Below are 23,140 nucleotides of genomic sequence, written 5' to 3'. Positions count from 1 at the left end.
CGCCGCCAGCCATCCCTCGCGCCTCACCAGCGCCTCTTGTTGGCGGAGCGCGCCCTTCATCTCATAATAAATTCCGTTATCTTGGCCACACTGCTGGCAGTTTTCTAGACCTTAGCACTGATGTGGTACCAGTCTTCTTGGCAAAACTTGAGCCTGAATCAATCCAACAATCCCTCTGATATTATTTCCCCTTTACAGATATCCCGGTTATTGAGGACCCTTCTATATTGTCCACCTCGCCATCCTTCCTATTTGCATCGAGTTCCTGCATCAGCTCCCTCTACCTCTCTCCCCTACTGTCCTTAATCTAATCCCTTCACAGTGAAGTTTAGGGAAGATCTTACATTCCCAGTCTTCTTTAACTTCTTTCTTGCTACTCACATAATAAACGAGCTGCCCCTGAACGTTCCCCTGACTCCTACTGCAAGTATGGCAAGACGTTAAGCCCAATGGTTACTTCTAGAGACTTATGGTTTGACCTCCAAGTGGTATTTTTTTTTCAACATCCAAAGCTTTTTAATAACAGTAAGATCCAGGGTTAGTTTTTGTAGCCACGGCTGGCCCTTCTGCCTCTGGCACGTTCAAACTTCCGGCCCTTGGAGCGGACATAGGGTTTGGTATGGCTGTGTGGGGTTCCTGGGGCCTTGCCAAAATGCCGGTACACCTCTCGGCCCTTTCGAGGTCCAGACAGGAGCACAGTGCCACGGCCCTTGGGAGACTCCAAGGCCAGCTGGTCAAAGGTGAGGATCTTACCCCCAGCCTTGAGGATGCGACTCCGGGCCCGGCTGCTCACCCGCAGTGCACACACCTTCAGTTTGGGCACATCGAGAATCCTCACGTCATCTGTGACCGTCCCCACAACCACAGCCGTCTTGTTTTCTCGGCCAGGAAGCTTCATCTTTCGGATCATCCGGGACAGGGACAGAGGTGGCCGGTTGGTGCGACTCATGAATAACCTTTTCAGCACAACCTGATTGAAGGTGGAGTTGGTTCGCCTGGCCAGAAACCTGTACAGCTTGACCAGCAGCCGCAGGTAGATGTCCTGGCTCTTGGGCTCCTTGCGCCGAACCTTTCGGTCCTTGTTGTGGCGGATGTCAACACCCATGATGGCGCCTCCTGCACGGCCTGGTCCGGAAAGCTCCAAGTGGTATTAATTGCTGCTCTCAATAACCTTATTCCTTGATAGATGCCTTCCTCCTTGACCGCTTGTTCTCAGATCTACTACTTTTATGTCAGAGAATGTGATGGGCACAGCATCGGTTTCCAAAGATGCTTAGAACTCGTGACTACGTTAGACTCTATGGCAAAAGGGAATTAATGATGCATAGAATTAAAGTGGGCACCCTGATCTTTCATTTTATTCGTGTTGAGGCCAGCCTGGTCTGAAAAACGAAAAGTCAGGACAGTCAGGGCTGTTACACAGAGAATCCCTGTTTCAAAAAACAAAAAAGTATTCATTTTATTTTCTTGCCATAGATTTTTACTATTGTTTTAGGATTAGCATACAGAGTAATGGGTTTTATCTAGGCATCTCTGTACATACGAACTTATAGTTAATCTATTTATCCCCCCATTAATTCTCTTCCCCCTCATGCCTCCTAGATTGTTCCCTTCTTCCCCCAATTATCCCCCTTTCTGCTTTCCTATTATATGTATTCTGTTTCTTTATTTCCCGTCTCACTTATTTAAGATCTTTTCCTTTCCTTCTCAAGGTCTCATTTCCAGTTATGACTACAGAGAAACAAGCCAAAATAAATAGATGCATACAGGATAAGCTAGGCATGATGGTAAACTCGGGAGGTGGAAGCAGGCAGATGAAAAATTCAAGGTTATCCCCAACATAAACTACATGAGTCTCTGCCTCTAAAACCAATAAACAAATAAGCCAGAGCTACTACCCTGGATCATTATGCGAGTCCAATTAAAACATGAAAGCTCACAGGAAAGAGTCACAGGGAAACAGAGAAGTAACCACAGGAGAAACAGAGGGAGTCCTGAGCTAGTAGTGACTGTCAGTGGCACTGAAAAACAGGGAAGGGCAAAGAAACAGAAAGAAACAGATCCTCCTTAGAGTTTCTAGAACGGTCTCGCCATACAGCTCTGGCTGACATAAAACTTTTCCAATAGTCCTACCTCAGCTTCCTGAGTGCTGGAGCTACAGATATGTCTCATTACATCTGGCCAGAATTAACTAGTTAATCAATGAATACTGTGCTGACGGGAGCCAAGGAGGCTGTGAATGCGTGTGCAAGGACTGAATGAAGTCCTAAGTAAATGTGTATTGTTGGTATGGTCACGGCCATCTCAAGGACCAATGCCCCAGACCCATGGGAAGCTGGCAAAGCTTGCTCAGTCCTGGGGTGAGGCTCAGGGAGATGGCGAAATCTTCCTCTAGTCCAAGGGGACGTGCTGACAGTATGTGCAAATATGAGTGTTTGAGAACAATTGATCAATGTGAGCACAAACTAGCAGCTGCAGCTCCACCTACCAGATGTTACAGCCCGAGACTGTTCACCCACAGATGCCTCCTCCCGAGACTCGCTAACTCCTGTCCCTCTGCTGTACACGATAAACTCTCTGAGGTTGAGGATTGGGTAGGGAGGGTGGGCTTTGAGCAAGCCCAGTCTGTGTGTTTGTGTGTCTACTCTTTCTTCATTCCTTCACTGCCCCAGTCAGGTTTCTGGGACTAAGTCATACGAGATTCAGTGATGTGGTGTTGTGCAAACCAGTCTCAATCCTTTGATTCCCCTCAATTTTCTTGCCTCCAGTTCCCTAGTACGAGGATCACAGACCAAGATCACCAGACCCAAAAAGCTGTTGATACTTTTTATTTTGGCCTAGTGACACCTGTTGATGTCTATTTTACTCTTTTGCTCTTTACTCTTTTGGAGTCTTTGCTCTTTGTTCTTTGGGGGGCCCAGCACTCAGATCCCAAATAAGTCACACACTGAAACTTATTCTTTCTTATAAACGCCTGGTCTTAGCTTGGCTAATTTCTTACCAACTTTTCTAAATTTGCATTGTCCTGACTACCTTTTGCCTCTGTTTTTTTTTCCTTCTCTTCTCTGTAGTGTTCCTTTCACTCTTACTCCTTGGCTGGCTGGGTGGCTGACCCCTGACATCCTCCCTTCCCTCTCGTTGCACCTCTTCCTTAGTTCTCCTCCTATTTATACTCTGTCAGCCCCTCCCATTATAGCTCCTACCATTCAGATCTTCATTAGATCATCAGTGGTTTTAAACAAGCAATAAAATCACAGCTTCACAGAGTTAAACAAATGCACATAGCCGGGCGGTAGTGGCGCACACCTTTAATCCCAGCACTTGGGAGGCAGAGGCAGGCGGATCTCTGTGAGTTCAAGGCCAGCCTGGTCTACAAGAGCTAGTTCCAGGACAGGAACCAAAAGCTACAGAGAAACCCTGTCTCAAAAAAAAAAAAAACAAAAAAAAAACAAAAAACCAAAAACAAATGCAGCATAGACAAAAGCAACACATCCTTATATCATTAAACAAATGTTCCACAGAATAAATAAAAGTAACACACCTTAAAATAATATTCCCCAACAGACACCTATATCAGACTTCTGAACTAAAGAAAATTAGACAGCCAGGCGGTGGTGGCGCACGCCTTTAATCCCAGCACTCGGGAGGCAGAGGCAGGTGGATCTCTGTGAGTTCGAGGCCAGCCTAGTCTACAAGAGCTAGTTCCAGGACAGGCACCAAAAACTTCAGAGAAACCCTGTCTCGAAAAATCAAAAAAAAAAAAAAAAAAAAGAAAGAAAGAAAATTAGAAATATTTAGCTAGATGAGATTGCTCGGCAGATAAAGATTTACCTGCTGCACAAACCTGATGACCTGAGTTGAAACCCCAGAACCCACATGAAGCTGGTGTGAGGTCAGAATAAACTTTGAACAAACTCTGCAAGATTCTGACCAATGAACTAAGGCTTGCTGAAATCCAGTGCCGCTGTGTTGACACTGCAGCCTCTTCCCGTTCACTGCCATTGCCTGACTGAGCCCCCCCCCCCTTACCTGCTTCCTGACAGCCAGGCAAGGTGGTTTCTAAAGATTAAATGGCTTTGTGTGGACGGAGAGACTGCAGACTTCCCTGAAGCTGTATTAACTTCCTCATTCTCAAGCCTTTCACTTGCCTCCATTATGGTTCCCAGCTAACCTCCTTTTGCAGAACTTCTTTCCCACGGGAGAGTGTCTGTTCTATGATGTTTGAAATAAACAGTTTTTCTGTTGAGGTCAAACTCTGGTCTCTTTCTACCTTTTTAAAAATAGATTTATTATTTATTATGTGTAGTGTTATGCCTGCATATATGCCTGCAGGCCAGAAGAGGGCACCAGATCCCATTACAGATGGTTGTGAGCCCCCATGTGATTGCTGGGAAGTGAACTCTGGAAGAGCAGCCAGTGCTCTTAACCTCTGAGCCACCTCTCCAGCCCCTCTTTCTACCTTCTGTCTCTTTACTCTGCACCCCAAAATCTAACAGGTAGAATGACAGAACTGTAAGCATTGTGGCTCGTAAGGAAAGGGATCCTGGCAGTTGGGGGCCAGGGAATATTGAGCGTTCCAGCTCGGATGGAAGAGTATTCCGGCCGCTGGGAGCCAGGAACAGCATAGCAGCTTACAGCCCTGCTCTAGGGAAGGTTTCCCCAAAGTGACGGCACTTCTCAGGCAGGAGAGGGCTTCCCCAGCGAAGTTGTTACAGTTTGGCTCCGGTGCCCTACAGTGTAACAACTCTGCTAGGCTAGGAGTTTTCCCCAAAGATAGTGTTACAGCCAGGCTACACTCTGCTCGCTCTTCTGTCTCTGCTTCCCCAGTGAAGTTGTAACAACTCTGCTCTGTCTCTGCCCCAGCAAAAGAAGGTCTTCACCCTAACCTCATTCAAGAGATTTCTTGGGAGGGAAGAACCAGGAGATTGGCTGCCTCTACCAGGAGGAAGAAGAGCAGCCGCAAACTGGCAGGTGCAGGGCTTATATAGGGCTTCTTAGGGGCGGACTTTTCCCAGGGAGAAAAGGGATTGGTTAGATTTCCCTGCTCAGGGATTGGTTAGTTTAGTTGATCAGGGGCAGAGGTGGCTGATTTCAGGGCCAAACTGTGTTTCTCTCACTGGTGTTATTTAGTTTTTTGGCTCTAGTTTTGGGGCCAGGGCATATTTCTTTCACTGACTCTGATTCTAAGGCCAAAGTGCATTTCTTTGGCTCTGGTTTCAGACTCAGGGTGGATTTCTTTGGTGCTGGCTTTGGGGCTAAAGTATTTCTCTCACTGGCTCGGGTCTCAGAGCCAGGGTGGCTTCTTTCACTGGCTCTGGTTTCAGGGCCAGGATATGTGTGTGTGTTTTGATTGGCCCTTTTCCCCTATAAGAATCAACTCCAGGGGCTGGAGAGATGGCTCAGAGGTTAAGAGCATTGCCTGCTCTTCCAAAGGTCCTGAGTTCAATTCCCAGCAACCACATCGTGGCTCAAAACCATCTGTAATGGGGTCTGGTGCCCTCTTCTGGCCTGCAGGCATACACACGGACAGAAAATTGTATACATAATAAATAAATAAAAAATAAAATCTCCTTCATCTAAAAAAAAAAAAAAAGAATCAACTCCAGGGGGCTGGAGAGATGGCTCAGCGGTTAAGAGCACTGGCTGCTCTTCCGAAGGTCCTAAGTTCAATTCCCAGCAACCATGTGGTGGCTCACAACCATCTGTAATGAGATTTGGCGCCCTCTTCTGGCGTGCGGACATACATGGAGGCAGAATGTTGTATACATAATAAATAAATCTAAAAAAAAAAAAAAAGAATCAACTCCATTTCCTGGTCTATAAGAGTTAATCCCGAAAAACCAAAAAAAAAAAAAAAGAAAGAAAGAATCAACTCCACAAAACTGCTCTCTGATCTCCACGTGTGTACACACTTCTACTCCCACATATGCACCACACACACATTTTTTAAAAGAAAAAGAAAATTAATTTGTGATGTTGCAAACTACCAAACCTGTGGCAAATTGTTATAACAGCTCATGGAAATGAATACAGGCAAATGGGATTTCAGCCTATTTCTGAACTCTTGTTATTTGTTGCTGACTTCCCCTGGATTAGAAAGAGTGATGTGAGAAGGAGAAAGACAGAGCCACAGCTGAGCATGACAGTGTAATCCCAGCACATGGGAAGCAGAGCCAGGAGGATCGCTGCAAATTTGAGTCTAGCCTGGTCTACAGAGTAAGTTTCAGGCTAGCCAGAGCTAAATACCGAGGCCCTGTCTCTAAAAGCAAAACAACAAAAAGGTGGAAGCCACACTTACTTTATGATTCAGCCTCATCTGCCACACCACTTTTTCTGTCTTACCTAATTGGGTCAGTTCATTCCTAGTCAACATGCGAAGAGACCACATTACGTGTAAGGTTGAGGACCTCCTATCAATACCTAGTAACCACAAACAACCATAAAATAGCAATAACAAGGGCCTGGAGAGATGGCTCAGAGGTTAAGAGCACTGGCTGCTCTTCCAGAGGTTCTGAGTTCAATACCCAGCAACCACATGGTGGCTCACAACCATCTGTAATGAGATCAGGCGCCCTCTTCTGGCGTGCGGGCATACATGGAGGCAGAATGTTGTATACATAAGAAATAAATCTTTAAAAAAAAATAGCAATAGCAGGGCGGTGGTGGCGCACGCCTTTAATCCCAGCACTCGGGAGGCGGAGGCAGGCGGATCTCTGTGAGTTCGAGACCAGCCTGGTCTACAAGAGCTAGTTCCAGGACAGGCTCCAAAACCACAGAGAAACCCTGTCTCGAAAAACCAAAAAAAAAAAAAAAAAAAAAGCAACAATAAGTCAAAACAATAAGAAGTGATATTGGACCAGGCAGTGGTGGCACATGCCTTTAATCTCAGCACTCAGAAAGCAGAGGCAGGTGCGTCTCTGTGAGTTCGAGGCCAGCCTGGTCTATAGAGTGGGTTCCAGGACAGCCAGCAGCCAGGGTTACACAGAGAAACCTTGTCTCAAAGGAAAAGAAAAAGTCATGTTGGTGGCACACATCTGTAATTCCAGTGCTTAAAGGACTGAGTCAGGAGGATTGTAAACTTTGGGCCAGCCTGAGTTCTGAGTTATATAGTATGATCCTGTTTGGACAAGATACACACACACACATATGTATATATAGTGGAATATACTATGTAAAGATGTGTTGCATTTGCCTGTGCTGCATTTGTTTAACTATGCAAAGATGTATTGGTTTTGTTTATGTTGCATTTTTTTAAGTAGATAAAGATATGTTGATGTTTTACTTTGTCTGCCTAAGGCACCTGATTGGTCTAATAAAAAGCTGAATGGCTAATAACAAGGTAAAAGAAGTTTAGGTGGGGCTGGTGGGCAGAGAAAAAAGGGAGCCAACCAGCTTGGGCCCAGCATGCTAGGGGCCAACCAGTCCGGCATAGAGGAAGTAGGAAAGCGTGATGGACAGCAGTTAGATAAGGTAATAGAGACTCAGCGCAGCATGAAGACGAATAGAAATGGGTTGATTCAAGCTAAGAAAAAAAAACCTAGCTAGAAACAAGTCTAAAACTAAAGCCAAACATTCATAAGCACGCGCAGGTTTTCAGGGTTTTTTTTTCTTATCTTTATTTAATGTACATTGGTGTTTTGCCTGCGTGTATATCTGTGCCAAGACACTGGGACTCCTGGAGCTGGAGTTACAGACAGTTGTGAGCTGCCATGTGGGTGCTGGGAAGTGAACCCAGGTCCTCAGGAAGAACAGCCAGTGTGTTTAACCACTGAGCCATCACTCCAGCCTCGCGCGTGCAGATTTTAAACATTTATTGTGTGTACAAATTTACACACTTATGGTGTGCTACACACATGAAGGTCACAGGTCATTTTTCAGGAGTCTGTTTTCTCCTTCCACCATGTGGGTCCTGGTGTTGAACTCAGGTCGTCAGGTAAGGACCACCTCATTGGCTCTTCTCTTAGCTTTTGTATGTTAGGATTTAGGAAGAGAATCTCAACTGGTAGTGTGTTGTGGAATTATCTTTCTGTGCACTGTGAGGATTTATCACTCAGACTGGTTTAATAAAAAGCTAAACGGCCAATAGCTAGGCAAGATTTTCAGGGCAGAGAGAACGCTGGGAAGAAGAAAGCAGAGTTGCCAGCTGAACTCGGAAGAAAAATTACATGTAGGAGATGAGGTAACAAGCCACGAACCATGTGGCAACACACAGAAATGGGTTGAGTGTATAAGAGCTAGTTAAAACAAGCCTAACAGCTGGGTGGTGGTGCATACCTTTAATCCCAGCATTTGGGGGGCATAGGCAGGTGGATCTCTGTGAGTTCGAAGTCAGACTGGTCTACAAGAGCTAATTCCAGGACAGGCTTGGACTAGGCCTCAAAGCTACAGAGAAACCCTGTCTCGAAAAACAGAAAAAAAAAAAAGCCTAACCTATTGACCATTTATTTATTATGTATACAATAATCTGTCTGTGTGTATGCCTGCATGCCAGACCCCATTACAGATGGTTGTGAGCCACCATGTGGTTGCTGGGAATTGAACTCAGGTCCTTTGGAAGAACAAGCAATGCTCTTAACCACTGAGCCATCTCTCCAGCCCTTGACCAAACTTTTTAAATTAATAATAAGTCTCTGTGCCATTATTGGGGAGCACTGGGGAGCCAATAGCCCCAACAAAAAAGTTCATCTACGGTAGTTTTCTGGTCCATGTTGTTAGAATCAGATAATCAATCAGATAATGGCTACAGTTGGACTGGTTGGAGGTTGAAGCCGCAGAGATAGCTTACCATGGATCACTCTGTCTCTCTCTCCACCGGGAGTGTGTGTGTGTGTGTGTGTTAATGTAAACTCGGGCTATACATCGTTTGGGCTTTTGCACGGCAGAGCAGCTTGAAGACTAGGACAGCCAGCTTTACAAACAACCCCTAGTGATTCCTGTATCCCTACTATTGTGCAGTCTCTTCCCACACTGAACAAGGCTGACCTCAATCAACAAACTGATGCAAGGCTGGAGTCACTGGATTCCTCCTGGTTGTCAACATCTGGAAGTCTCACAGGCTATCAAGAGCAATGCATCTGGTACTGAAGTCCATATTTTACCCTTTCCTCTCTCCTCTGGGCTTTCCAATGTTTTCTTTTGTTTGAGCCAGGTATCTCTGCACAGCTCTGACTGTCCTGGAACTCACTTTGTAGACCACCTGGACTCAAATTCACAGAGATTCACCTGCTTCTGCCTCCTGAGTGCTGGGATTAAAGCTGTGCATCAGCATGCCTAGCAGATTGTCATTTTAATTCAGTTCCAAGTTATCATTTTTCATCCCAGTTACAGCAGTAACTTTATTAGACTTGTCCCCATTCCAAGATCTGTTCACCACATGACAGAGTGACAGAGTGATCCTTTTTAATAAAGGTGTATAGACGTGTGTGTGTGTGTGTGTGTGTGTGTTGGCAGGCCCTTCAGTAGCATACATGGATGATGCTCTAGCTTCTGTCCCTAGGACTGTAAAGGCAGGCATGGTTTGTCACTCTCTGCTATTGCATGCCATTTCAACAGCTCCTAAAATAAAATCCAACATCCCGTTCCTTTACTTAACAAATGTGTGTTGTGGTTATTACTTTAATGGTGTAAAGGTATGTTACTTTAGTTTATGCTATATTTATTTAATTATATAAATGTGTGTGGCATTTGTTTCACCTTGCCTACCTAACGTACCTGATTGGTCTAATAAAGAGCTGAACAACCAATAGCTAGGCAGAGCAAGGATGGGCGGGGCTGTCAGGCAGAGAGAATACACAGGAAAAATTTTGGCTCAAAAGAGGAGGAAGAGCCGGGCGGTGGTGGCGCACGCCTTTAATCCCAGCACTCGGGAGGCAGAGGCAGGTGAATCTCTGTGAGTTCGAGACCAGCCTGGTCTACAAGAGCTAGTTCCAGGACAGGCTCCAAAACCACAGAGAAACCCTGTCTCGAAAAACCAAAAAAAAAAAAAAAAAAAAAAAGAGGAGGAAGAGTAGAGAATGAGGGAGACACCAGTCAGACATAGAGACATCAGGAAAACAGGAAGGAGGGAAGGAAGGAAGGAAGGAAGGAAGGAAGGAAGGAAGGAAGGAAGGAAGGAAGGAAAGAAAAGTAAAAAGCCCCAAAGCAAAAGGTAGACAAAGAGAAGCAGGTTAAGTTAAAAGAGCCAGCAAAAAGGAGCCTAAGCTGGGCCAAGCATTCAAAACTAATAATATGCCTCCATGTCATGATTTGGGAGTTGTTTGGTGGCCCAAAAGAAAAAGCCTGGTACAGATGTCCGTTAAGAGAAGAGCAGCAGTGTACACCGGTAATGCCAGTTACTCTGGAAGCAGAAGCAGAAATACAAGTTCACAGTCAACCTTGGCTGCCTAGCAAACGTGAGACTTTTCTGGGCAGTTTAGCAAGATTCTGCTTCCAACTAAACCCGAGAAAGACCGGGAGTGAGCTCAGTGGTAGAAGGCAGAGACCATGGCCAGGCTCTGGGTTCATTTTACCAGCACTGCAAAGAAAAAAGAAAAGAAAAACATTTAAAAGAGGGGAGAGGTTTCGGGGCTACAGCTATGCTAGTGTTTGTCTAGCAAGCTGAGGGCCCTAGGTTTAAAGTGTGTGTGTGTGTGTCTGTGTGTGTGAAAGAGAGAGAGACAGAGAATTGGATTACTAGATTAGAAATGTGGAATTAAATAAGATACAACACATATTTTTGTTGTTTTGTTGTGTTTTGACTTTATGTGTATGGGTGTTTTGTTTGCATGTGTACCTGTACACCATGTGTATACAGTGACCTCAGAGGCCAAAAGAGGGTGTCGGATCCCCTAAAACTGAAGAGATAGATTTTTTAAAAGATTTGTTTAGTATGACTACAGTGTTCTGCCTGCACGTATGCTTGCACACCAGAAGAAGGCATCAGATCTCATTACACTCATCTTAGATGGTTGTGAGACATCCTGTGGGTGCTGGGAGTGAACTCAGGACCTCTGGAAGGGCAGCCAGAGCTCTTACCTTCTGAGCCATCTCTCCAGTTCCAAAATAGATGGTTGTTAATTGACATGGGTGATGGGGTTCCAATCAGGGTCTCTTAACTGATAAGTCACCTCTCCAGCCCTGTCAAACAAATACTTTCCATGTTGCCTTCTTATATTGTTGAAAACAGGGATTAGTAATTGATAAATTTGGGGGCTGGAGGTGAAGATCAATGGTAGAACTCTTGCCTAGTATGTACGAACTCCTGGGTGTGATTCACTATACTTCCTACATGTACATGTATGCACACGTATGTGTCATATATATTATATATATACATATACATACACACACCCCTCAGTATATGGATATATATAATCTCCACAGTGTGTATGTTACTGGTGAGAATAGTACAGACAAGAAATGGGTAATAGCTGGGCAATGGTGCCGCACACCTTTAATCCCAACACTTGGGAGACAGGGGCAGGCAGATCACTGTGAATTCAAGGCCAGCCTGGTCTACAGGACGAGTTCCAGGACATTTAGGGTTACACAGAGAAACCCTGTTTCAAAGAAAGAAAAAAGAAAAACAAACAAAAGACAAACCCTAAAACTAACTAAAACAAAACCAAAGAAATGGGCGATAATGGTCCAGGCAAGAGAAAGCAGAGTGAGGGAGATGGAAGCGACCGGTATTTTAATTAGGATGGACAGTGTGAGCTTCATACATTTGAGTGAAACCCCGGAGGAGATGAGGAAACATGTTATGTGGATATCTAGGGTAAGGGTGCTCCCTGCAGAGAGAACAGCCAGTGAGAGGTGGAATAAGCCCAATGTGTTTGGCGAACTACTGAGAGGCCACGGATGTGACTGCCGTAGAATGAATGCAGGAGTGAGGGCAGAGACGAGAGAGACGAATCTTTTAATCTTTCTGTGTCCCAATTCTAGCTTCTGTAATAGGAAGACGATAACGGTACCCATCTGATAGAAGTTACAGCACTTGGAAGAGTGCCTAACCACCTCTAAGCTACCAATGCGCCGGCAGCTTTATGAACAGGAGCTAAGGACGTGTGTGCCCCACCTAGATAGCCGGCAGTTGCAACCAGTCCCTGCGAAGCCTTAGCTTAGAGTCGGGTTAAATGAGGTGAAGCAGTCGCCAGACGTCTCCGCCTACTGGCTGCTGCAGTCGCCGCCTGGGGTGGCTCCCTTCCACGCTGCAGCCACGTGACCCGCAAGTCCAGGAACCCAATAGGCACTTGAGTCTTTGTTTGTGATGAAGGCTGTCACCCTTCTCTCTCCCTTCTTCCACGTGCTAAAGTTATGCCTGCCAGCCAGAGCTGAATGGCCTCCTGGCTGTGCACCAGGATGTTGCCAGGAAGTCGTAAAAAATAAAAAAAAAAGGGGGGGGGTAGGATTGGAGCGAGGAAGCAAGGCTGGAAGGTGTCGCAGTCAGATCATCCATCATCCATGTGAGGGATTCCACCCCTAAAGCGGACATTTGTTTTTCTTCCCCCCCCCCCCTCACAGGGTTTCTCTGTGAAACAGTCCTGGCTGTCCTAGAACTCACTGTGTAGACCAGGCTAGCCTCAAACTCAGAGATCTGCAGGTCTCTGCTGGGATTAAAGGTGTGCGCCACCACCGCCCGGCATAGCAGCACATTTTCAAAAAAAAACCCTGCTTTATTTAACACTCTATCTTTAAATATTAAGCAATCAACACACACACTCTGAAAATGTCCCCATCCTCTTGCTGCTAAATTGTCTTAGTTCTTTTTGCCATCTGGTCCATCTTCCCATCACCACAGCTAGGGGGTTCTAAAGAGGAGGGGACAATTAAAACCCTCAGGGAACCCACGTGTGGTGGCACTTGCCAGGAAACTGAGGTTGAGGTAGGAAGGCTCAGTTTCCCAGGCTTGAAGCAGGAGGATAGAGAGTCCCAGGCCAGTCTGTCCACAATAGTGAGACTCACCATTTGAGATTGGTCTCAAAGCAAAACCAAAATCATTGGGTGATTCCTAACTCCCAGCTGTTGACCACCCCTACCTCCCGGATTCCATATTTCTCCAGTCATACCCTCATCATCCAGGCTGTTCTTTATCCGGTCCCAGTATCTTGGCCATGTCCTCTCGCAACCTCCTGTGAAGCCACTAGCACACCCATCACACCCTAACTGTTTTCTTCCTCAGAGTAGAGGGCTATTTATTTGAAACACCCTACCTCCCTTGTGGGTCAGAAAAGTCACCCACTCACGTTAACTTGCAGGCAGGTAGAATTAGTGACGCTCGTGCGAATTCCGCACCTAGCCCTGTTCTAGGCTGCTCGGATATATAAACTCATATAACCTACGGAGTTCCTCATTTTGCCAATAACAAAATTAGAGCACTGAGAAACTAGCTAACTTTCCTCGGGTGTTAAGGAAGCTGAGGGGAGTTAGAACCAGGCAGACCATGAGTGAGTTAGCAGCTTGAAGGATGGGACCTTAGAGAAACAGGTCGATCTATTCTGTACACATCTAAGGGCTTTTCCTGTTCTCTAGCACTTTGCTCCCAGGGAGCTCATTTTATAGACCATAGGGTAGAGTCGATGATAGGTCACTGGTAACTTTGGGACCACCGGAGGGAGCTAAACTACTTGTCTGAAGGGGTTGGGGGATATCCTGGTGGGCAGGAGCCCACGCGAGTCCTAGTGGTCAAACTACAACTCCCAGGAGGCACTGGGCACACACAGCCCGCGCGATGTTACAACGGAGGAGGGCGCAGGCGAGCTCGGCTAGCCGGGCGGGTCGACTGCTGCAGCGGTTCCGCTCGGACCCCGGCCCAGCGTCTGGCCTCGCGGTAAGTGGAGTAACTAGTGCAGAACCCCTCCGGCGGACGCTCGGCAGCACACGTCCACTCTGCGCGGGAGTGCGCATGGGCGGGGGCTGGCATCTACCATATGGGGGGACCCTGGCCGGACTAAGTGACCCAGGGGAGGGGAGCTCCGATGGGGAACTCTGGGACTGCAGTTTTGCTGCATGCACCCTGTTCTCTCGTACGCTATGCGTGTACGCAGGCGCGTCTTTAAGGGCTCGGGTCCCGTAAAGCCGATTAGGGGCCAGATCCACCCCCTGAATGGGGTGGTCCAGAACCTGAGGGAGCTGAGGAGAGGTTTTATGGTAGAGTGGACTGGAGATTACTCCACCCGCTTCCCCGAGCGCGCACACACGCCAGTCAGGTTAAGTTTCACATAGAAGAGTAGGGCACCCGGAGAGTGTTGTCCAACCTCGGCTCGGCCTGAGTGTCTGGGGACATGGTGGTTGTAAGGGCTGGGCAAGATTGCCTAGGTCTAAGGATACTGGCGTGCACTTGGAGAAATAGTGCAAGCCATCTGGATTCGGATCCTTACCACCGACTTCTGCCACTCCAATAGATGGAAGCTGTTGTGCCGGCGCTGAGCAAGTCAGCATCCTCGAAGGACCGACATTCCTGAAATCCGAGAAAAGCCCTACACACTCTTTGCTTCGCTTTGGGGGGTCACTGCTGCCTGTCGGGTCCTCAGCCCTGTAGTGGCAGCCTAGTTCAACAAAGAAACAGGACAATGATACTGACATTTGTGCTGGGCAGCGGCCCTTGGAGAGGGCCTTCACTCCGGCCCCTCTTGGGGTCCTCACTGTCACTCAGGACTCGCTCAACATCAGCCACCGATACACACCATGTAGAGCTGGCCAGGGAACGCTCCAAGACTGTCACCTCCTTTTACAACCAGTCAGCCATTGACGTGGCAGCAGAGAAGGTATGATGTCTGGGTGATTAGCAGAAGGGAAGCTGGGTAAGTCTTAAGGGAAAGGGTTGAGTTAATGTGGGGTTGGCAAGTCTTGAATGTCTGGTGCTCAAAGTCCACCTTCCCTTTTAGCCCTCAGTCCGCCTCACTCCCACCATGATGCTCTATTCTGGCCGCTCACAGGACGGCAGCCACCTTCTGGTAAGGCTCTCTCTTTCCTCTCTGCTCCAGAGATTCTAGCCAGCTGCTTAGGCCCTCCCCTCTTTTTCTTACAGAAAAGTGGCCGCTACTTGCAGCAAGAGTTACCAGTGAGGATTGCTCACCGCATCAAGGGCTTCCGTAGCCTTCCTTTCATCATTGGTTGCAATCCCACCATACTGCACGTGGTAAGGTAGAGGGGACTTTATCAGTATACACACCGCCCGAGAGGCAAATGGGGAGCCCCGGCCTGCTGAAAGGTATCAGGTCCAGATGGGCCGGGCGGTGGTGGCGCACGCCTTTAATCCCAGCACTCGGGAGGCAGAGGCAGGCGGATCTCTGTGAGTTCGAGGCCAGCCTGGTCTACAAGAGCTAGTTCCAGGACAGGCTCCAAAACCACAGAGAAACCCTGTCTCGAAAATAAAAAAACAACAACAACAACAAAAAAAACAGGTCCAGATGGGACTAAGCCTCGGGACATCAGAGGCCGAGACTACCTAATCAGTGGGTACTGGAAGGGTCTGGGGGCTTGGACCTTGCTAATTGAGTTGGGTGGTGATCCCTATGGGTGATTGTTTTCTACTCAAGTGTCTGTGGCAGCTCCGTGAATTCCCATACTTATTCCATGCAGCATGAGCTATATATCCGGGCCTTCCAGAAGCTGACAGACTTCCCTCCGGTGAGGCTGGGCTGAGTAGGGTGAGGGGGTAAGGTCAGGGTTGGACCACCATGCTTATGACTCTGTGACCTGCAGATCAAGGACCAGGCAGATGAGGCCCGGTACTGCCAGCTGGTGCGACAGCTGCTAGATGACCACAAGGATGTGGTCACCCTGTTAGCCGAGGGGCTTCGCGAGAGCCGGAAACACATAGAGGTCAGAGGCAATGGAGAATGGACCCGCTGAAGTAGGAGGGTTGAGAGGGGACAGAGGTTTCACAGGCCCCCTATTTCTAGGATGAAAAGCTGGTCCGGTACTTCCTGGACAAGACTCTGACTTCGAGACTTGGGATCCGCATGCTGGCTACCCATCACCTGGCACTGCATGAAGACAAGGTGGAGCTGACCCCAAGACTGACCTGAGAGTGACCCCAAGACTGACCCCAGACTGACCCGAGAGTGACCCCAAGACTGACCCGAGAGTGTTAAAGGGGGGATGGGCACATGAGGGGCTGGGGGGCGAGCTTTGGGGCTGCCCTGGCATTCCTGAGATTGTGGGTATTTGGCAGCTGAGAAGGGGTGGGGTTTTGCTAGTTTTGACCTTCTTCTTTCCTGCCAGCCTGATTTTGTTGGCATTATCTGTACTCGTCTGTCACCAAAGAAGATTATCGAAAAATGGGTGGATTTTGCCAGGTAAGGCTAGAATGGTGCAGGGGGTAGATGTCTCAGGGGCAGCAAAAATGTCTGTCTGAGTCTTTGTATGGTCTAGGGCAAGGTTTTTGTTTTTCTTCCTTCTTGAGAGAGGGTTTCTCTGTATAGCCTTAGCTGTTCTTGGCTGTCCTGGAATTTGCTCTCTAGACCAGGCTGACCTTGAACTCACAGAGATCTGCCTGCCGCTGCCTCCCAAGTGCTGGAATTAAAGGTGTGCATTACCACTGCCTGGCTTGTTTTGCTTTTTTTTAAAAAAAGTATTTTATGTGTATGGGTGTTTTGCCTACATGTGTGTCTGTGTGTGCCATGCATGTGCGGCACCATAGAGGAGAGGAGAATGTTGTCAACCACCGTGTGAGTGCTGGGGAACCAAACCCAGGTCCTCTGCCAGAGACATCAGTGCTCTTAACCACTGAACCATCTCTCCAGCCCCCACTAAGCCATTTCTTTTTCTTTTTTTGAGATCAAGTCTCACTAGGTAGCTCTAGCTGTCCTGGAACTCTGTTATGTAGACCAGGCTGGCCTCGAATTCAGAGATTCATGTGCAGTTTAGGCAGGGTTCTCAGCAGTGGCACTATTGACATTTCTTCCAAGTGTTAGTTGTTTTCTATGTGCATGAGTGTTTGTCTGCATGTATGTATATGCATCATGTGTGTGTTTGGTGCCCAGCGGTCTTGCTGGCACTAGAGTTACACGGGGTCGAGGATCTTAACTTGAGTCCTCCACAAGAGTAGGTGTTCTTAACGACCAGTGGATGATCTCTCCAGCCCCATTATTGGCATCTTAAGGTAGCGGAGGACTCTTCTGCATTTTGCATAGGCTGTTTACAGCAACCTTTGGCTTCTATTCATCTGACACCAGAAATGCCCTTTAATGTGATCAGTAAAACTGTATCCATGTGTTGTCCAATGCGCCCTGGGAAGAATTACACGTTGGAACTACAGCTCCAGGGGTACCTACTGAACCTTTGTATCCACAGACGCCTGTGTGAGCACAAGTATGGCAATGCCCCTCGAGTCCGCATCAATGGACATGTGGCTGCCCGCTTTCCCTTCATACCCATGCCGCTGGATTATATCCTGCCTGAGCTGCTCAAGAATGCCATGAGGTAAGTAGGCTGGCTGTGTTGGGTGGGGGAAGACAGAAACTAGGGTGCTACCATCTACTGGTCTTTTTCTCCTGAATAGAGCCACAATGGAGAGTCACTTAGATACTCCGTACAATGTTCCTGATGTGGTCATCACCATCGCCAATAATGATATTGATCTCATCATCAGGTTTGCTCAAGTAGAGCTGGGCTGGGGTGGATGAAGATTCTGGGCACTATTTCTAACACTGTAGGACCTCAAACCAGAACCTGCCCACCTCTGGGAGTTGGACCCTGGTTGGGAAAGACATTCTTTGATCCTGAGGTTGCCAGGGCCAACCGAGGAACCTGAAGTTGGGCAAATGATGTTTGATGGGAGTAAGAATAAATGTCAAATCCCCTGAGAAGGTATAAGCAATCTATGACTCAGACAGGGTAACAGAGATAAATAAAGCCACATGCATGCCACCCTTAGATGGAACAGGAAGTCAGACTCAGTACTGTCTGCTTAGGGGGCCAGTGAGACCTCATCAAACCTGACCAAATCCATGTTGTCAACATCCTGCCAGGATTTCAGACCGGGGTGGAGGAATTGCTCACAAAGACCTAGATCGAGTCATGGACTACCACTTCACCACAGCCGAGGCCAGCACCCAGGACCCCCGAATCAGCCCCCTCTTCGGCCACCTGGATATGCACAGTGGCGGCCAGTCAGGACCTATGCATGGGTGAGGACCCACCTGCCCAAGATGGGGGGGGAAGGGTGGACCAGGACACTCAAACTTCTGAAGCCCCCTATCCTATCCTATCCACTGCCCCCAGCTTTGGCTTCGGGCTGCCCACGTCCAGGGCCTATGCGGAATATCTCGGTGGCTCCCTGCAGCTGCAGTCTCTGCAGGGCATTGGCACAGATGTCTACCTGCGGCTCCGCCACATTGATGGCCGGGAGGAAAGCTTCAGAATCTGACTGCGGATTTTGGCCTCCCAGCCTGCCACACTCCTAGGACCTTCTGGGCCTGGTGGGGCCACTAAGCGCCACACACTGCTGCTCTGTGGAACTTAGGGCCTCAGACAGGTGGACTTACACGGAGCTGGGTACCACTCCTCCTCAGCGGGGCCCACCGCTTCCTACCTCCACATCTTGGAGGGGAGGAAGCAGGAACCCTGGAGGCCTCTAATACCAGCTCTGCTGTTCTCACTCTTGAGGAATCCTTATTTGACCTGCTGTTTATTAAAGTTTGCATTTTGAATGCCCTCATGGGCCCCAAATGTTAGGAGGGCAGGTGAGCTTTTGTTTCCGACCCTTTTGGGTTCCCTAGGCCCTGGGAATTAACCTGGTCATGTCCCAGCCTCTTGGTAGCCTGGCACCCCGGCAGGAGGACGACTGGCCCCAAGGATCCTGCCTGTTTGATTTGGCAGGAGTGGGGGTGACTTTGGCAGCTTCTGCTCATTGGACAAACCTTTCTGGGTCCCAGACGATATTAGAGGCCCAAATGGAACTTTTCCCTTCCTGGCAGTCACGGAGTCTAGAGGTGAAGGTCACTAGACTGGGCAACCTTTTAAGCCACCTGATTCCTGAGCTTGAGGTTAAAAATACTACCTGCCAACCATGTCTGCTGTGTCTGCAAAAAGAAATGCCTAAGGTTATGCGGAGACCACCTCACCCAGATCAAGGAAAGTCCTCTTGGGAGGACTGAGGACCTGGGCAGAAAGCACGCGAGCAGAACCGCGTGGAGTGGAACTTCAAATGGAATTTCAGTAGAAGCCACCTTCCTCTCCTTGTTTAGGACCTGAGAGCTTGCCTGGTGGGACTGCATAGAAGAATCAGATCTTTTTGTTTGCTGGGGTTTTTTGTTGTTTGGTTTTGAGTCAGGGTTTCCTATAGCCCAAGCTGGCTTTGCAGTTGCTACTAGTCAAGGGTGACCCTGAACCTCTGATCTTCACCAAGGAAATAGTCATCTAATATCGCACCTATTTTTATGCTGTGCTGGGAACAGAACGCAGAGCTTCTTGCATACTAGACAAACACTCTTCCAAGTGAGTCACATCCCCATGCCCAGACTTTTCTTCTTTGAGACTGCTTCTCTGTAGCTGGCTTCAAACTTGACTTCCAGACCAGGCTGGCCTTGAACTTGCTGCAGTCTCTCCCACCTCTGCCTCCTAAGTGCTGGGACAGATCCATCTCTCTCTTTTTTTTTTCCTAAAGATTTATTTATTATGTATACAGTGTTCGGCCTGCGGGCCAGAAGAGGACACCAGATCTCATTATAGATGGCTGTGAGCCATCACGTGGTCACTGGGAATTGAACCCAGGACCTTTGGAAGAGCGCCAATGCTCTTAACTTCCGAGCCATCTCTCCATCCTCAGACCCACCTCTCGAGCTCATCTCTGATTCCTGACAGTTCTCTTCCTGAGGGTGGTTGTGGGTCAGTACCATCTCCTACCTCCTGGGTCAAACTGTTGGGTTGAGGGGAAACAGGAAATTGTATTTGGGGGCTAACTGGCAGGAAGCTACAATGCCTTGCTACACTGAAGATTCTGCTGGCTGCCAGAGGTAGGCAGCAGCCAATGTGCAGTGCTTGGAGCATGGGCCTTACCCTGAGGCAGTACGGCTCCAAGGATGGGTTTTAAGACGAGAAGGGATGATTCAGGTTGGATTCTTTTTATTTTTAAAGATTTAGTGTGCCGGGTGGTAGTGGCACATGCCTTTAATCCCAGCACTAGGGAGGCAGAGGCAGAGGCAGGCGGATCTCTGTGAGTTCGAGGCCAACCTGGTCTAAAAGAGCTAGTTCCAGGCAGGCACCAAAAGTTACAGAGAAGCCCTGTCAAAAAAAAAAAAGATTTATTTATTTTATTATGTATACACCGTTATGTCTGCATGTTTGTCTGCACGCCAGAAGAGGGCATCAGATCTCATTGTAGATGGCTGTGTGCCACTATGTGGTTGCTAGGAATTGAACTCAGGATTTCTGGAAGAGCTATCGATTCTCTTAACCTCTGAGACATCTCTCCAGCCCAGGTTGGATTCTTTAGGAGCTGATCCTGAGGAAGATTTGTGTCTAAATAATTAGTTAAAGTGGTCCCAGGGCTGAAGAACTATAATGTCCTCAGTTCCATCCTGTGTGTGTGTGTGTGTGTGTGTATGTGTGGAGGGGGGGCAACTTCCAAAAGCAAGTAGGGGAAGCAAGTGATCTTAATACAAAGTCCAGAGCTGGTCCACTGTTCTTCAGAGCAGACCCGAGAGAGTTAAGCTCCATGGTAACCGATTCCCTCACTTGACAATCCCTGTTCTGGTATGTGGAGATGAGGAAGTATCTAAATTCCTAGACTCTTAGCCGAAGGTGGTGGTCCACACCTTTAATCCTAGTACTCAGGAAGCAGAGGCAGGCAGATCTCTGTGAGTTTGAGACCAGCCTGGTCTACAGAGTGAGTTCCAGGACAGCCATACCTGTTACACAGAGAAACCATGTCTCCAAAAAACAAAAACAAGCTGGGTGGTGGTGGCGCATGCCTTTAATCCCAGCATTCAGGAGGCAGAGGCACGCAAATCTCTGAGTTCGAGGCCAGCCTGGTCTACAGAGTGAGTTCCAGGACAGCTAGGGCTACACAGAGAAACCCTGTCTCGAAATAAAAAAATAAATAAAATTAAAAAAAAAAAACAAGAAAACAAGACTCGTTCACCTATTCAGGCAGAATCACACCTGTGGTCCTGGCACCTGGGGTACTTAAAGAAGGATCCTGATTTCAAAGCCAAGTCTACTTGGCAGAGCCCTGTCTCAACAAATCCTTTAGGCAGTTGTCAATTATGTTCTAGTCTTTGAAAGTATATAGACATGATACATACAGAGAAATAACAGATCTCAACAGCAGGAACAAAAAAGGGTCTGGGCCCAGGGAGATGGCTCAGCAGGTAAAAGCACTTGCTGCTGAGTGTGCCCGCAGAACTCATGGCAGAAGGTGAGCTGAGTCCTGAAACGTCCTCTCACCTGCCTGCAGGTGCGTCCGTGCTCATACACCTGATGGTAAGGGGTGGCCCAAGTGCAGTCCCCACACAGTTCTAGGATTTGCATGTTAGCATCACGGCGGACACTGGCATGAAGGCAGCATGGGGTGTGAGTGTGCTCGGATCTGATCGGTGGATTACTGTGCATAGGCTAATCCTTACTTAGGACATCGTCGGGAACTCAAGATGTCAGGTGAAGTATTACATGAGGTAACAGAAACCTGGGCAAATGCAACAGCAATCCTGAAAAGGGTTGTATAGTTGTTTTGGTTTTTTTTCCTCTTTGGGGGCTTGCTATCCAGATCCCAAATAAACACATGGAATCTTATTCTTATGAATGACTGGCCTTGGCTTGGCCTGTTTCTGGCTAGCTTTTCTAACGTAAATATCACGTTTCTCTTTAACTACATTTTGCCTCTGAGCTTTTTACCTTCCTTTATTCTATATATCTTTCCTACTTACTCTGTGGCCAGCTGGGTGGCTGACCCCTGGTGTTTTCCTCCCTTTTTCTCTCTCCTCCCTCTTCTCTTTTTTTTCCTTCCGTTTATTCTCTCTATCCACCAGCCCCACCTATGCTTTCTCCTGCCTAGCTATTGGCTGTTCAGCTCTTCATTAGACCAATCAGGTGTTTTAGATTGGCAAAATAACACTTTACAGAGTTAAACAAATGCCACATAAAAGAAAACAGCACATCTTTGCATCATTAGACAAATATTCCACAGCACAAACAAATGTAACACATCTTAAACTAATATTCCACCACAGGATTGGAATGGGAGAAGGTATCTTTGGCTTGTCTGTCTTAGGATGTCAGATACCTGGCACTGTCTATCCTGACTAGCAGCAAAACAACCAGTCTTTCCTAGTGCTTTCTCTCTTCTCTCCTATGTGTCTGCCTGTGGGTGTATGCATGTTACTGCAGGTGCCTGTGGAGTCAGAGAAAGTGTAGGCTCCCCTGGGAGCTAGAGTTCCAGGTGGTATTTAGTTGCCTGATGTGGAAATGGGCAGTACATGCTCCTAATGAGCCATCTCTCCAGCTCCCCATGCAAATGGGCAGCACATGCTCTTGATGAGCCATCTCTCCAGCTCCCCCGCCCCACAAGAAAGATTTTATTCCCCACGCCATGTCTTATAGAGATCCAGTGGCCAAATACTTCTTTTTTCTTTTTTTGGATTTTTTTTTTTTAAGACAGGGTTTCGCTGTTTAACAGTCCTGGCTGAACTGGACCTCACTCTGTAGACCATGCTAGCCTCCAACTCACAGAGATCTGCCTGCCTCTGCCTTCCAAGTGCTGGGATTAAAGGCATGCACCATGACAGCTCAGTGAGATATTTATTGGGACATAGTTTCTGGATCCCCACCTCAAGCTGCATCTCTTGTAACAACTGTTGTGAAGACTGATAACCAAATTATGAGTCAGAGACCTTTCAGAGAATGTCTAAACGAGATGCTTATGAAGTTCCTGCTCTGCCTCGCACTGTGCTATGAGCTGTTGGAGAAGTTCGCAGCAGTGCTGGGCACACTCACCATGCCGTGGGAGCCAGTTCGTCCAAATGACTGGGGTGAGAAAAGGATCTTTATTCCAGTAAGCCAGCAGGTGAGAAGTTAACTTGAATGTGGTCATATGGTTTAGATAACCTATGACTTGACCGTATGTACATGTGGTTTAATCTTCACTGAACCTGTGAATTTGGTGCACTTCTCAGAAAAGGGCCACTACTCAAGATTCCTCAGCCACTGCCAAAATAGC

The 23,140-nt window shown here is 47.7% G+C and overlaps 2 protein-coding genes across 2 annotated transcripts; one reads left to right on the top strand and one right to left on the bottom strand.

The window, feature by feature from the left end:
- Nucleotides 1-499: 499 nt before the first annotated feature.
- Nucleotides 500-1,132, bottom strand: LOC130880223 (60S ribosomal protein L18). The gene has a single exon (XM_057779163.1). The coding sequence runs from the start codon at nt 1,103-1,105 to the stop codon at nt 539-541; it is 567 nt and encodes a 188-aa protein (XP_057635146.1). The 5' UTR covers nt 1,106-1,132; the 3' UTR covers nt 500-538.
- A 12,561-nt stretch (nt 1,133-13,693) lies between these two features.
- On the top strand, nt 13,694-21,744 carry Bckdk (branched chain keto acid dehydrogenase kinase). The gene is made up of 12 exons (XM_057779177.1): nt 13,694-13,807; nt 14,382-14,744; nt 14,865-14,933; nt 15,008-15,118; nt 15,562-15,609; nt 15,685-15,804; nt 15,885-15,983; nt 16,207-16,280; nt 17,278-17,406; nt 17,486-17,575; nt 17,955-18,113; nt 18,208-21,744. The coding sequence occupies exons 2-12, from the start codon at nt 14,550-14,552 to the stop codon at nt 18,350-18,352; spliced, it is 1,239 nt and encodes a 412-aa protein (XP_057635160.1). The 5' UTR covers nt 13,694-13,807; nt 14,382-14,549; the 3' UTR covers nt 18,353-21,744.
- The last annotated feature ends 1,396 nt before the right edge of the window (nt 21,745-23,140 follow it).

The sequence above is a fragment of the Chionomys nivalis genome, chromosome 8 (assembly GCF_950005125.1).
Source record: "Chionomys nivalis chromosome 8, mChiNiv1.1, whole genome shotgun sequence".
NCBI lineage: Eukaryota > Metazoa > Chordata > Mammalia > Rodentia > Cricetidae > Chionomys > Chionomys nivalis.
The sequence above is the reverse complement of the archived record's forward strand: the minus strand, read 5'-3'. Positions and strand labels throughout refer to the sequence as shown.

What these genes read in the sequence shown, in the direction of transcription:
- LOC130880223 (XM_057779163.1), bottom strand. Translation starts at nt 1,105, where the DNA reads ATGGGTGTTGACATCCGCCACAACAAGGACCGAAAGGTTCGGCGCAAG.
- Bckdk (XM_057779177.1), top strand. Translation starts at nt 14,550, where the DNA reads ATGATACTGACATTTGTGCTGGGCAGCGGCCCTTGGAGAGGGCCTTCA. An exon ending in TGGCACTGCATGAAGACAAG is followed by an intron (nt 15,984 to 16,206) that starts GTGGAGCTGACC and finishes CTTTCCTGCCAG; the next exon opens with CCTGATTTTGTTGGCATTAT. An exon ending in CAGTCAGGACCTATGCATGG is followed by an intron (nt 18,114 to 18,207) that starts GTGAGGACCCAC and finishes CACTGCCCCCAG; the next exon opens with CTTTGGCTTCGGGCTGCCCA.